This window comes from Bombina bombina, chromosome 2 (assembly GCF_027579735.1).
Source record: "Bombina bombina isolate aBomBom1 chromosome 2, aBomBom1.pri, whole genome shotgun sequence".
NCBI lineage: Eukaryota > Metazoa > Chordata > Amphibia > Anura > Bombinatoridae > Bombina > Bombina bombina.
In genome coordinates, this window is record NC_069500.1 from 399,276,151 (window position 1) to 399,293,842 (window position 17,692).

General features: G+C 38.1%; 1 protein-coding gene across 1 annotated transcript in view; it reads left to right on the plus strand.

Moving 5' to 3' along the window:
* Positions 1–17,692, plus strand: part of LOC128648916 (E1A-binding protein p400) — a 684,550-nt gene that overhangs the window by 471,512 nt on the left and 195,346 nt on the right. Inside the window, exons 29-30 of the mRNA XM_053701874.1 lie at positions 8,216–8,412; positions 8,519–8,630. Coding sequence (XP_053557849.1) covers positions 8,216–8,412; positions 8,519–8,630 — 309 coding nt within the window. The remainder of the gene's footprint in view (positions 1–8,215; positions 8,413–8,518; positions 8,631–17,692) is intronic.

A 17,692-nucleotide genomic window follows, 5' to 3' on the forward strand; every position in this document is an offset into this window, starting at 1 on the left:
TTGATCTATCTTCTGCTGTATCAACTCTCTCTTGTAGTTTTGTGATTTGCTCTGAGAGTGTCTCGATTATGTTACTTTTAATGCTCAATTTATCCTCTAGATCAGAGATTCGATTTTCTGCCTCTCCTAACCTCTGGTTAAATTGTTTTACTTCATTTGACACTGCTGAAAGTTCTAATCTTAATTTGTCAAACTGGGGCAGCATCAGAGCTGATATCTGATCTATTAGTAATTGTGTATCTATATTACCATGCGTTACATTTAGGCATTCTGCGCTTTCTTGTGATTGATCATTAACATTTTTATTCCTGTTTCTCTCTCTATTTTTAGCTGACGTCATAATTGGTGATTTATCTTTTAAATTATGGACAAATCTGTCCATTTATATTAATCTACTCCCTTTAAGTGAGATTTGTCTGTGTATGTGAGAATGAAAAACAAAAAAAGTGAATATTTGTTGCAAACAAGTAGGAGAGTGAAAAAAGAAGGAAAAGTGAAGCCCCCCAAGAAGGGAGGTAGAGAGGGAGAAGAAAAAAAAAAAAAAAAAAAAGAGGGGGGTGCAATAAAAGCAGGTAGGTCAGTAGCTCACCCTCTGACCAGTGAGTCTAAAGTGGTGAATCTCTGTGTCTGTTTAGTGATAAGTGATTTATGGCTCCTCAAGCGGAAAGTGAAAAAAAAAAGAAAAAAAGAAAAAAAAAAAAAAAAAAACAACAAGTGAGCACACTGATGTAGTGGAGGGGGAGTCTTATAGTATTTGCTCACCAGCTATTATTACAGCTTGTTATAAACAGGTAGTCAAATTTACTAGAAGCTGACCTAAGCTCTTTGTACTCTAGGCCCTTGATTCCTTATAGACAAGTATTGCAGTCATATTACCAATAATGTTAGGCCTAGAAAACTAAGCCTCTACACAGGAAAAAAAACAAAACAATATTTATCAGCCACTGTATGGCTTTTTCCTAGATTTAGACTATCTTGGAATGGTATATGCAGACCTTATAGCAATTTATATACACATTGAGTAACACGCTCAATAACACCTCTGAAATAGGTTTACATAGTAGTAAGTCCCTTATATGGGGAATAAACAGCTATCAAAAAGCAATAAAAAAGAAAGGAGGGAAGAGAACAAAAAAAAATAAAAAATAAACATGTAAACAATTCTTGCAGATCCAAATTCTTTCCTTCCTCTTTTCTACTATTTTTCCCCTTCCCTTCCTTATCTTTAGAGATCAAAATCTTTACATTTAACTCTTTTACCAGACATCCGTTGTATATGAGACAATGTTTAAGATATTACTCATTAACATCAACATACAAATACAGTTCTATGCATAGTATATCACTTAGCTAAGAAATTTTACTACAAAGAACTTTTTAAACTAGAAAACATTTTTCCAATACTATGTGCTCTCTATCTTTGATGTAACTGCAAGAGCTTGATTATCCAGAGCAGTAAGTATAGCTTCCTGTATCAGATTAGCTTATAGCCAATTTTTCACTGGGTGCTATCAGCTCCACCAATAATTTTAAACTTATATATTTAGGACCAAATGCTCCCAGCATGAGCCTTTAGCAATTTAAATGACCAGTTTGTGAGAGGTCTTCTTCTTTGATAAGGAAAGTTCCAGCAATTATTAAGACTTTTTCCTTTTTGATTTTCCTGATGTTAAATCTGTGCACAGCCAATAACACAGCCTTAGTTAGACAAGTTCCTGAAAAAAGTCACACACACAGCTCTTATAAACTTTTCCTGTGTTCCTCCCTTCTTGTTTTTACTTTCCTTGCTTTAACCAAGATGCAGAATGTTCTGTAATTCCTTACATGATAAATAAAGGCATCAAAGAAGTAGGGAGAAAAAGCACAACAGTCACTATTAGCTAAGTGTATGCCTCTTCACTGGGACCTCTGTATAAGCTGAGTAATGTACTGTAATACTGAAACCTTTAGGGCTCTGTGCAGCGATACCTCAGTTCAGCTTGTTAGTGTATTTTCATGCCGTGCCCACAGCATACCATGAGAAATTATTACAACAAACTTTAAGGAGGGGTATAATAGTGAGTTCTTATAAAGTGTGCAGCTTCACTGGGGTCTTATCAGAACAAACATGCTTCCACATACACTTTGTGCATATTATGCCACCAGACTTCTATGCAGCACTTAACCCTTACCAGCTCCTCTTCCTTTACTGCTAGCACAGCTACTCTTGTCCTCAGCAACTTTGTTTTACACAGGGTAGCGTCCTCTCTAGCGCTTTTTTTTTCACCCCAGCAGGAAAACAGTAAACAGAGAATGACACCTCAAGCTTAAATTATTCACCCAGACTTTAGACTTTGCACTTTGCATACACTAAGCATATTCCAGAAAAAGCCAAAAGACACTTATCTTTATAGCACCAAACGTGTGCTTGTTTTCAGCGTATTTCTCCCCAGCGACATCAATCAGAGGGTGCTGCTTCAGCTACGAAGCTTTTTACAGCAAATTACAGACTTGGCGGAGTATCACTATACTCATGTTCGTGCGCCACTTTCAGTATGTGCTTCTCAGCACCGGCACTCGGTCTTTCGTGGTGCTCCAAACTGACTTGTAGCGCCTATGCCCGGCTCCAATAGCAGCCAATGGCTTGGAACTGGCGGATTAGCTTTCCCTCGGTCCGCACGGCATAGTCGCGCTCTGCTGCCGTAGATCCCGCCCACCGGAAGTCCGTCATCCTAGTGAGGACACTTTTGATTCTGAATCCAGTCGCATGTTTCAGTTTTTCTTTTGCTTCAGTTTGGTCATCGCAGAAGTTGGTCTTGTTTAGACAATGTCTATGATTCAGGTTAGTGTGGGTTTCTTGCATTTTGTCCTTTCTTCAGGAGGGCCTGGAGAAAGGTTTGTCAGTCGGTACTCTGAAGGGTCAGATTTCTGCACTGTCTATTATTTTGCACAAACGTCTGGCAGATTTACCAGATGTTCAAGCTTTTGTTCAGGCCCTGGTCAGAATCAGGCCTGTCTTTAAACCGGTTGCTCCTCCTTGGAGCCTTAACCTAGTTCTTAAAGTTTTACAACAGGCTCCGTTTGAGCTAATGCATGTTGTTGATATAAACTTGTTACCTTGGAAAGTTTTGTTTCTCCTTGCTGTTTCTTACGCTGTTTCTGAGCTTTCTGCACTGCAGTGTGATTCCTGTACCTTATTTTTCATGCAGATAAGGTGGTCCTTCATGCTAATATAAATACAGAGAGACAGAAGCACCATATAAAGCACTCACTTCAAAAAGGTATGTAGGTAGTGAAAGTCACAACTAAGACTTAAATGGATACTAAACCCAAAATCTTTCTTTAATGATTCAGATAGAGCATGCAATTTTAAGCAACCCTCAAATTTACTCTTACTATAAATTTTTATTCGTTCTCTTGCTATCTTTATTTAAAAAGTAGGAATTTAAAGCTTAGGAGCCAGCCCATATTAGGTTCAGCACCATGGATAGCGCTTGCTTATTGGAGTATACAGTTAGCAAACCAATAATCAAGCATAACCCAGGTTCTCAACCAGAAATGGGCTGGCGCTTAAGCTTTACATTCCTGCTTTTTAAATAAAAATAGCAAGAGCTACACGCACTGACCCTGGAATTTTCACCAACATATATAAGATTTGCTGACTTAGACTGAAAAAAAAAAAAAAATCTGCTGTGTTCAAAGTTCAGCTTAGTCATAGCCCTGTGTCTTGACACAAACCTCTGATGAGCTTGTGAAGATTAAAGGGTAGAGTCCTCTTCAGTCAATATCGCTAATTCAAGACAACAAAGACAGTGCGGGGGCTTAGAGTATCAATACTGCAGGCACTTTCAACTAATATTTAGGAAAAAAGACTGCTACATTAAAGAACTTTTCTGTAAACTTATCCGGATGTGAATGACTCTCATGCCGAGATACATACCTGATATACGTAATCAGGGGGTGTGAGTGAGTGGAGCAGAGGATTGGAGCAAATCCTATCCAATAGGAGGAGTCATCCAGGTTTAAAGAGGATCCCCGCTAACAACAGAACCAGCGTCCTGAGTCTTGAAAAAGTCAGCAAAAGCCGGACGAAACGCGTAGACGGACAGGAGAGGACAAGTCACATACACCATTGTTGCAGCTGCAGTTAAAACAGTCACTGGAAGATTGCCAGTCACATCGTAAAAATACACAGGCAGAAGGAACTTTTATCCAAGGAGAGACCGGATGCCATATAAACGCGCTTGTTTAAATTTGTTATCCTGTAAGTGCAACTTGTTTTTATGCGCAGACTTGATTCATTAAATTACTTACCTTGAGTCTCGGTTGCGCTCTGTTTTTCTTGTATTCCCAGTAAAGATAGCAAGAGAACGAAAAAAATTTATAATATGAGTAAATTAGAAAGTTGCTTAAAATTGCATGTTCTATTAGAATCATTAAAAATTTGGTTTTAGTGCCCCTTTAAAAATTAACTTTTATTTAATTATCTTATAAAATAGTCCATAATACCCGGACCTTATATATACAAAACAAACATATAACATTAAAAGAAACAAGGGGTAAAAACCTGTGTGTGCTGAGTTGATTCAATATTAAGTTATAAACTGAGTAAGGCAGTAAATATAAGGAACATATATTAGTATATTAGTTCCTAATATTGGGGAGTCTGATTCAATATACTTTATATAAAAGTAGAGGACACCGTCCCAAAACCGTATTACTAGAGATATCTCTCACACTCCCCTGCAATATAAATAGATGTATGTGGAACAATTTTTCAACACATACTCCAGGCAGCACACACCAGGTTACATCCGTCTGATGCGCATTTCGCCTCAGCTTTGTCAATGGCGAACCTAAATGTGATCTTCCATACCCTTAAAAAGACCATCTAAACCAATCATAGGGATGTATCATGTGACCATATCACATGACACATCATTTCATTCATACATTTAGTAAGGTATGCCTCTCTCTTGCCACTGGTTCCCAGGCGTCTTACATCATGATTGCATTTGTATAGCTTGGTATTCCCCTCTTAAATACGTAGTAAAGAGGGTAGAGATTCACATTTGTGATACCCCACAAGCATTTTACGCCATACAAAAAACTGTTTACTCATCGCAATGGAAAGGCACATTAATCCCAATGCGGCATGATCAAATAACTTCTCATTCGTACTGGCATAAAAACTAGTATTTGGATTTGTGCAGTTACTGAATACTTATTCCAACATTAGAGTTGGATTGATACAATCTTACATGTCATGTACATTAATATCACAGAAAAATTCTGTGTATGTGTCTATCCGGAGTTTGGATTATCTGTCTGATACTGTAGTATTATTATTCAGGAATATTTTATAAATAAATGATAAATATAAATATATTGGGGCAACAGGCACAGATATCCATTTCTGGAGAGTTATTGTAGCCTAGTAAATCTTGATCATATGTTTAGAGGGGAAACTGTTCATATACTAAGATTATTTAAACTCAAATGTCCAAATATCTGTTGTTATGCTTTTAACATACAGAGTGAGGGATCCATATATTTTGTTTCCTCATTCATATCCAAATAAGATTAACCAAGTTATCATTACTTTTATTGTTGTTTTTTTTTCTTTTTTGTGGTCTTACTTATTTCTTTTTTCTCTGTGTTTTTTACAAGAAGGAACCATACCCAGCATTCTCATTCATTTTATTTGGTGTCATGGAATTAAGCCAGGCAATCCATTTACTTTCAAATTGTAGCAACATACGTTCAATATTGCCTCCTCAAATGCCAGTCTTTATTACTTGCAGGACTGTTATTTTCACATCTGGTTTTGCTTTGAGACAGCTTAAATGTCTCGCCACTGAAGTTAGATTTTTCCCTCTCTTTGCATCCTCTGGGCCATTCTGGATGTTATTTATATGTTCACCCTGGCGAGTATGTATTTCCCTAGATGTTATCCCAAGATACACAGAATTTTTCTGTGATATTAATGTACATGACATGTAAGATTGTATAAATCCAACTCTAACGTTGGAATAAGTATACAGTAACTGCACAAATCCAAATACTAGTTTTTATGCCAGTATGACTGTACTTTTGTAATCGCAAAAATGAAAAGGCTTTTGATCATGCAGCATCGGGATCAATGTGCTGTTCCATTTGGATGAGTAAACAGTTTTTTGTATGGTGTACAATGCTCGTGGGGTATCACAAATGTGAATCTCTTCCCTCTTTACTATTTATTTTAGAGGGGAATACCGAGCTATACAAATGCAATCATGACGTACGATGCCTGGGAAACAGTGGCAAGAGAGAGGCGTACCTTACTAAATGTATGAATGAAATGTTGTGTCACATGATATGGCCACGTAACCAATCACGTCCATGGAACAAGGAAAGATATTGGATAGGCTCAAATTAGGGCGTATATGGTACACGTCCCTATGATTGGTTCTTTTTAAGGGTATGGAAGATCACATTCAGGTTTGCCTTTGACAAAGCTGAGGCGAAATGCACATCAGGCAGACGTAACCTAGTGTTGAAAGTTGATAATACTTGGAGTATTTATATTGCAGGGAGTGTGAGAGATATCTCTAGTAATACGGTTTTGGGACGGTGTCCCCTACTTTTATAGAAGGTATATTGAATCAGACTCCCCAATATTAGGAACTAATATACTAATATATGTTCCTTATATTTACTGCCTCAACTCAGCACACACAGGTTTTTCACTCTTGTTTCTTTTGATGCTATATGTTTGTCTTGTATATATAATGTCCGGGTATTACAGAGTATTTTATAAGATAATTAAAGTTAATTTTTAAGTCTTAGTTGTGACTTTCACTGCCTACATACCTTTTTGAAGTGAGTGCTTTATATGGTGCTTCTGTCTCTGTGTAGTTATAATATTGTATTGGCACTCAGCAACCTCCACTCTCTCTTGTGTGGGTTCACTATATATTAATTCACACAATAAACATTGTGAAAAAGGTCCTTCATACTAAATTGGGGTTTCTCCCTAAGGTGTTGTCGGATCGAAACATTAATCAGGAAATTGTTGTTCCTTCTTTTTGTCCTAATCCTTCTCATAAGGAACTTATTTTGCATAACTTGGATGTTGTACGTATGTGCTCTAAGATTTTATATTCAAGTTACTAAAGATTTTCTATCTTCTGCCCTGTTTGTTGTTTTCTCTGGAAAGCGCTACTCTTTCCCTCTGGTTAAGAAGTATGATTTGATTAGCTTATGAGACTGCTGGGCAGCAGCCTCCTGAGAGAATTACGGCTCATTCCACTAGGGCTGTCTACTCATCTTGGGCTTTCAAAAATGAAGCTTTTGTGGAACAGATTTGCAAGGCGGCAACGTGGTCCTCTTTGCATACTTTTACCTCGGCTGAGGCCTCTTTTGGGAGAAAGGTTCTTCAAGCGGTGGTGCCTTCTGTTTAGGTCCTCCTGCTTTGTTCTCCCTCCCTGTTCATTCCGTGTCCTCTATCATGGGTATGGCTTACCTGATACATTTCTTTCTTTCCGGGCATGGAGAGTCCACGTCCCGCCCTCTTTTTTAATTATAATTTGCAGTTTTTTTTTTATTAAACCTCAGGCACCTTTTTCACTCTTGTGTTTCTTCTTTTTCCATTTTCCTTCGGCTGAATTACTGGGAATTATGGGTAAGGGAAGTTACACTTAGCAGCTTTGCTGGGGTGCTCTTTGCCTCCTCCTGCTGGCCAGGAGTTAAATATCCCACTAGTAATTGGAATGAAGTTGTGGACTCTCCATGCCCGGAAAGAAATAAATTTTTCAGGTAAATTTTGTTATTTCGCATTGCACAAGTATCCACATGTGCAGTGATGCCTCCTCCTAGTGAGCAGCTAGTTGCGCAAGAGAAGGGCTTGCTAATCACCCTAGTCAATCAGTCCAGGGTGATTTTCATCTGCTAAACCTAATTTGACGACAGGGTTTGGGAAGCAGCGCTTTAAAACGCTGCTTCATAAATATCAGTTGCAGGCTCATATGAGCAAACCTGGAAATTGATAGGGGCATTCTCCTCATGATAAATGTACCCCTAAGCATCTGCACTTAGTTTATAATGCTAAACGTGTTACTTATTTTTTCATTGGCCATTCAGGTCTCTACTATTAAAAACTAAATAGTATTTTATCTTATCGATAAATATTTATAAACAGTAATTAAGATATTTATATTTTATAATTTGTAACTTAGTGATTTTTTTCTTCACCTAGGACTTGATGAAAAGCTTTAATCAAGATCCTCAAATCTTTTGCGTCCTCCTATCCACCCATAGCCACTCTCTAGGGGTTCCTTATGTAGAAGCTGACACATTAATTTTCTACGATAGTGACTTAAATCCAGTGATGGAATCCAGAGCCCAGGCCTGGTGCGATTGCATTGGTAGAACCAAAGATATTCATATCTACAGGTATGAGTAACACAAAAGGTCTTGCTTGTTCACTGTAGGGGGGGGGGGGTACCGTATGTTTGATAATTGTCTTTCTTTTCCTTTAAATTATTCTGTGTTTGTTCAGGCTTGTAAGTGGAAACTCGATTGAAGAGAAGCTGTTGAAGAATGGCACTAAAGATTTGATCCGAGAGGTTGCTGCTCAAGGGAATGACTTTTCCATGGCTTTTCTAACACAGGTACACTTGTTTCAATTCAAAGTTGTTAACAAGCATCAAGCACACAATTCTTAGACCCCACAAAATGTGTATTTCTTTCATATGAGGTGGGGAGATTCCACAATCCATTACTCCTGGGAATTACTCTTCCTTACCACTAGGAGGAGGCAAAGATTCCCAAACCCCAAGAGCTCATTAACACCCCTCCCACCTCACATGTACCTCAGTGTTTACTTTGCCTCTACTGGTGGTGGTCAAAGAATAAAGAAGTGCATTTTATTTTTAAGTGAGAGGGGTTCTCAGTCTATATTGAGGCCTGATTTCCACTCATAATACAGTGTTTGTCAGAGGGACTTATATGGGGTATGGTTTGTGGCTCCTTTTTCACCTCATGTGAAATTTGTCATAGACCCTTCATAATTGGTTATAGGATATTTTGCCTCCTTCTATGGATCTACAATATACTCCTATTCCATAACCTCTGCTGGTATGTTTCAGTACTGGTTTGGCTGTCTACTGGTTGGCTGGATTACGCACGTCGGGTTAGCGCACGTACTGTATGTTACCTTATTGCTAGCAGTTTTTTCACTCTCCTTATTTCTATTGCTGAGCGTTATCTGGACTTCGGATGTGAAGTTTATGTCTCCTTTGTTTTGCATTTCGGCTTAGTGCACATTGTACCTGTAAGTTTTTTAAAAGCTACTTTAGGAGGGGGTAAGTTACCATTCCTCAAGAGCTTTTTAAGGGGGTTATAGTGGTTATTTGTCAATGCTATAATGGAGCTGTCTGATTCTATCCCTAAATCTACCTTAGATGCAGAGTCTCCTGAACACCTTCCTACTAAAATTAAGTGTGTTTATTGTAAAGAAGCTGTGGTCTATCCTCCAGTTCATTTATGTGACATGTTTAAAATTGTAATGCTTTCAGACCAACCTGATGCTGTTTCTATAGGTAGTATTGCTCCTTCTGTCTGTTCATTACAGGAGAAGGCTACTGATATATCACCCAGTGTGTAAAATGTAATCAAAGCTGCTGTTTCTGAGGCGCTGGCTGCTCTACCGCCTTCAAGTAAGTGTAAAAGGTCATTTTCAGATTTTACCTTCTACTAGTTCTATGTCTCCTGAAGTCAGAGACACTGTTATGTCTTCAGAAGGGGAAGTTTCCTCTGATTATGATGATTTTTAACCTTATTCTTCCTCTTTTTTCTTTAAAATTTAAAATATTTGTTCTCTTTTGAAAGGTTACTTTAAGGGTTAAAGAGTCTAAGGTTTCTGAATATAAGCCTTGTAATAGTTTAAATTCAGTTTTTGAGACTGCTGTTAAGCTCCCTGAAGTTTTTTCTATCCCTGATGCTGTCTCTGACATGATTCTGGGGAATGGTTTAAAGGAATAGTATAGTCAAAATTAAACTTCGTGATTCAGATAGAGCATGCAATTTTAAGCAACTTTCTAATTTACTCCTATTATCAATTTTTCTTTGTTCTCTTGGTATCTTCATTTGAAAAAGCAAGAATGTAAGCATAGGAGCCGGCTCGTTTTTGGTTCAGAACCTGGGTAGCACTTTTTGATTGGTGTCTAAATGTAGTCACCAATCAGCAAGCGCTACCCAGGTGCTGAACAAAAAATTGTCCGGCTTCTAAGCTTATATTTAAATAAATATACCAAGAGAATGAAGAAAAAAAAATGACAATAGGAGTAAATTAGAAAGTTGCATAAAATTACATGCTCTAGCTGAATCATGAAAGTTTAATTTTGACTAGACTATTCCTTTCAGACAGGTAATTCATTTAATCCTTCTGCAAGATTTAAAAAGTTATATCCTCTTCCTGCTGCTAATGTTGAATTGTGGGCAACTGTTCATAAAGTAGGCTATTTTCACTAAGCATACTACTATTGCTATGGAAGACAGTACCTCTTTTAAAGACCCTTTGGATAGAAAATTAGAGTCTTTTCATAGAAGGGCATTTTTGCAAGCAGGCTATTTGCTTAGGGTGGCAATTTCGATTGCTGATGTGGCTGCTGCTTCATCTTACTGGTTATCTAGTCTTTTAGAACAGTGTTTTGATGACTCTGCTTGTGAGATTATTTTGGGTTTACTAAAAAAGCCAGTTCTCTTATTTGTGATGCTGTGTTTGATATTATGAAGATCAATATCAAATGTATGTCTTTGACAGACCTTGCGCAGAGAGCCTTATGGCTTAAATCCTGGTCTGCTGATATGGTGTCAATATCAAAACTATTGTCCCTTTTTTTTAGGGAAAGAAACTGTTTGGCTCTGATTTAGATTCTATAATATCTATTTACTGGAGGCAATAGGGCTTTTCTTCCTCAAGATAAGAAGTCTAAAGGCAAATCTAAAGCTTCTAATCGTTTTCGTTCCTTTTGTCAGAATAAGGAACAACTGGTGATCTCCTCTGCTCAGAAGCTAGGCACCTCTGGCCCATTATGGAGGCCTAGTGTTGGCTGGAACAAGTCAAAGCAGGCTAAAAAATATATCCCTGCTACCAAATCTGCATGACGGTGCAGCCCCTGATCCATGGGTTTTGGTAGGGGGCAGGTTATGCCTTTTTCAGGAAGTTTGGTTTCAGTGTGTTCCAGATCCCTTAGTTTTGAATATAGTTTCTCAGGGTTATCGGATAGGTTTCAGAACAAGGCCTCTCAGAGGAAGGTTTTTTCTGTCCAATGTTCCAAGGAATCCCTTAAAGGCTCAAGCTTTTTTTCAGTCAGTTTCAGATCTTCAAACTATGATAGTGATTGTACCTGGTCCTTTGCAGGAATAGGGGATAGGTTTTTATTGAAATCTCTTTATTGTTCAAAAGAAGGAAGGAACTTTGAGACCAGTCCTGGATCTTAAAGTTCTGAACAAGTTTGTAAGAATTCCTTCTTTCAAAATAGAAATTTTTCATACTTTCTGCCTTTTGTACATCAAGGTTAGTTTATATCCACAAAATATTTAAAGAATGCTTATCTTCATGTTCCAATACACAAGGAACATTACCAGTTTCTGAGGTTTACTTTTCTAGATAAGCATTTGAGGTTTGCTGCTCTACCATTTGGTTTCGCTACAGCTCCAAGAATATTCTGTGTTCAGGTCTCAGGGTATTACAGTGTTTCCCTACCTGGACGATATCTTGGTTCAAGCTCCATCTTTTCCTTTTATCAGAATCTCACACCCACAGACTGTTGTGGTTTCTTCAATTACATTTTGTTAGGGTCAATTTTCCAAAGAGTTATTTGCTTCCTCAAACAAAGGTAACTTTTTGGGATTTCAAATAGATTCAGTCTCTATAAGTCTTTCTCTAATAGAGCAGAGAAGGTTAAAATTGGTGTCAGCTTGTCTGAACCTTCAGTCTCTCTTCAAGTTCTGGGTCTCATGATTGCAGCTTCAGATGTAATCCCATTTGCTTGTTTTCACATGAGACCTCTTCAACTTTGTATGCTTCGTCAGTGGTGCAGAGTTCATACTCTGCTATCTCAAAAGATTTTTCTGGATCCCAGTAAAAGTCACTGACTTGATGGCTGGATCATCAGTTCATTATTCAGGGGGCTTCTAATGCTCATTTTACCTGGACTGTGATCACTACAGATGCAAGTCTTTCAGGTTGGGGAGCTGTTTGGGGGTCTCTGAGAGCATAGGGTGTTTTTTTATTCTAGAACTCCATTCTATTTTCAGGGCTCTTCAGGCTTGGCCCCTGTTGAAAAGGCAGTCTCATCTCCGTTTCCAAACAGACAATGTCACAGCAGCAGCTTATGTCAATCATCAGGGTGAAACTCAAAGTTCAGAAATTAATTCCTGTCTAGTCTCTGCAATTTTTATTCCAAGAGTGAACAACTGGGAAGCAGACTTTCTCAGTCGCCAATCTCTACATCCAGGGGAATGGTCTCTTCACCAAGATGTGCTCAATCAGATTGTGGATCTTGGGTGTGCCCCAGTGATAGAGTTGATGGCTTCTCATTTGAACAACAGACTTTCCAGGTACTTTGCGAGGTCCAGGGACCTTCAAGTGGTGTTTGTGGTTGCACTAATAGCTCCTTCGTCTTTTCAGCTTACTTATCTGTTTCCTCCTCTTCCCAGACTGATCTTTTGTTAAGGCATTGGCCCATATTAAGCCTGTATTCAAGCCAATTTTTCCTCCATGGAATCTTAACATGCGTTAAGATTAGTTGGGTTTTGCAGGCTCCTCCTTTTGAACCCATGCATAAGGTGGATATTAAACTACTTTCTTAAAAAAAGGTTTTATTTCTTTTGGCTTTCTCTTCTGCAAGAAGAGTATCAGAATTATCTGCTCTTTCTTGTGATCCTCCTCGTCTTATTTTTCATCAGGATAAGGCTATTTTACGGACTACTTTTGACTTTTTATCTAAAGTTGTTTGTTCAGACAAATTTAGCAGATAAATTGATTCTATCAGGGATCAAGACACAAATTAAATATAGGAAGTCTGTTTAGGGTTTTAAAGATACACATGCAGTTCACATAACATGGCCAATAGTGGACATAAATACACTTTATCCACTTTTATGAATATAAAGGTGCTTGTTAGTGAGCCTATAAGGGGAAACCCACTTACGTAAGGCTCTGACACACCCCTCTAGTTTATAGGCTAGAAACGATGACATCACCGCTATTGAATGCGGAAGTACAAAGTTCCGTTATGGAACAGACCTAAACAGGAGTTATATACAGGTATTGGCATATGTTTTTTACTCTCATATCACTTGATAAAGGGGCATATCACCTGAGTTTTAATTAAAAGGGTTCTCACTTGTCAAATAATGATAATATCTTAGGGGTCATGATCGATGCATCCGAGATAATGGTTTACTTGTATGCATTTTTTGCAGTTAATAGGCAAGTAATGTGTTACAAATGGATCTGATATATTTATCAATATGTTTTTTATGAAATTTTTACATATGTTTGTTTGTAATGAGATTTAGCTGTAAAGCTGTTAGCACCTACTAAGAATATGTTAGGTTAATTGAAAGGTTGGTGATAATGAATGCAACACACCTGAATCAGAAGGTGGAGTTGCCAAAATGTCTGTTCTGATTGGGTATTCCTACTTTTAAAAGTCAGTACTTCCAAACTCCTCAAATCTCCCACATCGGGCTCCCTCTGCTGACTTCCCAAACACAGACGTACACCCCCATGTACTTCTTCCCCCCTATACAGGCATATTTTCAACACCTGGGACTGCTTGCTCAAGACAAACCCTCTCCTCACCAACCTCGCCACTCACACCGGTCTTTCTAAATATAGAATTCTTGGGAGGGTATGAGACATAAAAAAAAGAATATGTAGTTCAGGAAATTCTAGACTCAGTACCCATAGCCAATCTTTTGAATCAAGGCAAACTAAAAAACGGAACGGAATTACAACACATTCTCTACGACTCCTTCTCAACATGGCTAAAATATTCTCAGCTCCACCACTTTATAAACACATCCCCTCATAAAAAAGACCTGCTCAGACCTGCAACCCCCCTTGAACAGATCTGCCTTTCAGGCATAATCTCTTTCTCTAGCCAAATCCCTTCTACATAATGCTCAATCCCTTTCCCTCCCTACCTACACAGTTCAATGGCACCATTAATTAGAAATGGAACTAGACACTAAACCATGGCAAAAACTCTTCCAAAATACACACAAATCATCCACATCTCCCAAAATTCTGGAACTAAATTTTAAAATCCTTCTCCGCTGCATTTTTCTGGGAGGTTGCGCTTCACAAGGAAACATAATGGTGGCACTGCAATAAATTAGCCCCCTTCTGGCGTAACATAGAAAACATTCTCCAAAAACTCACTGAACAAAATTTTACACTAACACCCACAGTAGTCTTACTAAACAAGCACCCCCACTGCAGTCCAGAATAAGAGCCACGCTGCTGAGAATATGTATCAATAGTGCAAATTCGTTAATAGCCCTACACTGGAAATCTCAACAGATTCCAACATTAGAAATGTGACTAACCAAAACAGATGAACTCATAACACTTGAAGAATATGGTTACTACAAGAGAAACAAATCTGCGTTCTTTCACAACATTAAATTCTATTGGAAATCCATATGGCACCCAACCCGAACCCCAAGCACGACTAATCCCCCTACCCACTCCTCTTAAAATACATATAATGCCCTGACTCCAGACCTTGGATCTCAGATACTAGCAGCAAATCACACCCAGACCACAGCTGATAACCACAAACCCCACCAACCCACTTTTACCTGAATCCAGATTATCTGCGGCATCTTCTTGCCCCTCCCTTCCCCAGTTATATCTCCTCCTCTCCTTTTCTTGTTTTCCTTTTTCCCTTTTCTTTTTCCTTTTTTTCTTTCTATCTCTCTCCATATAATGTGTACCCTTAACAACATCTGAAATTAACGTCTTATTGATGTTATAATTGATCAAACAGCTTGAGGAGGACATGTATTGCAGCTGATTTTGAAAGATCAATATTATGTCTAATTATCAAATACTATTTTTGCTTGGTGACACGAAGGGCTTTGTCTCTGTCAAAATGCACTTGATCCTGCATTGCATTGCAAAAACACCAAGTACAGCAAGGTGTTTCAAGAGTATCCTCAACTGCCACAGCTTCCCTCAGAACAGTACATGTATATGCCATTTTATTGTAACAAACTGAATAATGAGTTATTTGAATTGTCAGATATGTTTTCTACTACAATAAAATAAAAAACATTATTTTATAAAAAAAGAAAAGTTCAGTACTTCCAGATCACAAACAGAAGCCTGAGGAAACAGCAGGAGAGCTGAGAAACGTGTTGCGCAACTCTTTTTAAATATACACAGGGTACATGTTATGCCTTTGTTTGTATATATCTTTTATGCTTACAGCATAAGGAGTGGTCTAAGGTGAATCCCTGCTCTAGGGATCAGTGAGCTGGGACACGGAGAGTTCCCAGAATGCCCTAATTAGCACAACTGGGTGCTGCCATACTTGTGAGTATGTTTCTTTAGTGTGTATCTATTTTTAATATCATCAGTATCACACAAAGAGGTGCCCTTGTTTGTGATTGTTTTTCACAGAAGTATATTTTTTTCCTGTGCCTTTTTATGGCTCTTATTCTTTTTTCTTACCTCATTTTGGTTGGCTATACATTAGGCTGAAGTACATGTGAGGTAGGAGGTGTATTATAGGACTCTTGGGGTTTGCCTCTTTGCCTCCTCCTAGTGATAAGGAAGAGTAATTCTCAGGAGTAATGGATCATGGACTCTCACCACCATGAAAGAAATTAATTTATCTAGCAAAGCATAAATTACGTTTTTGATACAATTCCATGAGTTACGTTACTACAAGGTTTTAATAGCCACATATAGGGCTAGAATACTAGTGGCACGCTAATGCTAAGGGGTATTTCTCAAATTTAATGCACGTCGGGTTAGCACTAATAATTATCAGTAAATTTATTTTTTTGTTTTATTCTATAACCTACTGACAACATTTCTCTCCAATTCCAAATAAAAAATATTATCATTCAAGCAATTATTTGCAGAAAATGACATCTTGTCAAAATAACAATTGTGGTTAACTGTGTATTTACTATAAATATTTCACATTCCAATGTACTTCACATAGGGGAATATGGTCTAAGTATTTTTTAATAGATATTCCTATATATACCTGTATATCAGTATATATCAGCGGTTTTCAAACTGTGGGGCGCACCTCCCCAGGGGGTTGCCAGAGCAATTAAGGGGAGGGGAGGGAGAAGGAGCGTGGGCTGTGCTGATGAGACTGCTCCGGGTGCAGTGAAGACTGTTCTGGGTGCAGTGAAGGCTGAATGTGTGACCAGCTTAGTGTAAGTAGTAACGGTGATAGTGCTTGAAATCGAAGCAAGGAGCACGCACACTGTTGTGTGGTGCAGACAGAAACCCTTCTGTAATAGCTGCAGGTTTTAATTGCCAGCAGGATGCTTTTGGGAGGCATGCATTGCTAGCGGCAACCAACCTATTCATTAAGCCCCTTTGCAGAACAGAGTCATTACTATCAAGCCTGCTAGCAATGCTTACCTCACTCCAGCCTGTTGTGTTGTGTGTGAGGCAGTAAGGTGTGCTTATACTGAACATGCTGCAGTCCTCAGGTCACAGTGCTGTAGTCCCCAGGCCACAGTGCTTCTGTGTTTGATCAGCAGTGCATTGTGAACATTCTGTAGTAGTTTTTACAGTGTTGTTTTTTAAGTGTCCCTGAAAAAATATGACATCTCTATGTAATTAATCCAATGTCTGGCATGCAATCTCACAATTCTACTCATTTTAAAATGAACGTGTGTGTGTGTGTATGTATGGGTTTGTGTGTGTATGTATTAGTTTGTGTGTGTATGTATTAGTTTGTGTGTGTATGTATTAGTTTGTGTGTGTATGTATGAGTTTGTGTGTGTATGTATTAGTTTGTGTGTGCATGTATGAGTTTGTGTGTGTATGTATTAGTTTGTGTGTGTATGTATTAGTTTGTGTGTGTATGTATTAGTTTGTGTGTGTATGTATTAGTTTGTGTGTGTATGTTTGAGTTTGTGTGTGTATGTATTAGTTTGTGTGTGTATGTATGAGTTTGTACGTGTGTATGTATGAGTTTGTGTGTGTGTGTTTATGTATGAGTTTATCTTTAATTTCACTTGATTTGGACTTTCTTAAGATTGGATAATTAATATTGTTTGCAGTCCACTTTAGAGGTGGTTTCTCTTCTAAATGTCCCCTGAGGCTTTTATATATATTCATTAAATACTCATGGTATAGACTTCTGAACTTCTTTCCTCTATTGGGTTGGGAGTAGGGCTTATCTTGAATATTTTGCAAAAACGGAGGCCCACTGTCTAAGGTATAGATATATTGTACCAAATTATATATATAAATATATTTAAGAATAAATAAAACATGTTCTTCCATGTGAAGAACATTGGAATGTGAAATATTCATAATTCATGCTGGGTTTTAGCTCACTTGAATAAGCGTGGTTGGGTTAGCATGTGAGTATGGGTGTTAGTTGTTTTTTTTGTTTTTTTGTAAGTTTGCACGCTCCATTGAAGTCTATAGGAGAATATGTTAACGTGATATTTGAAG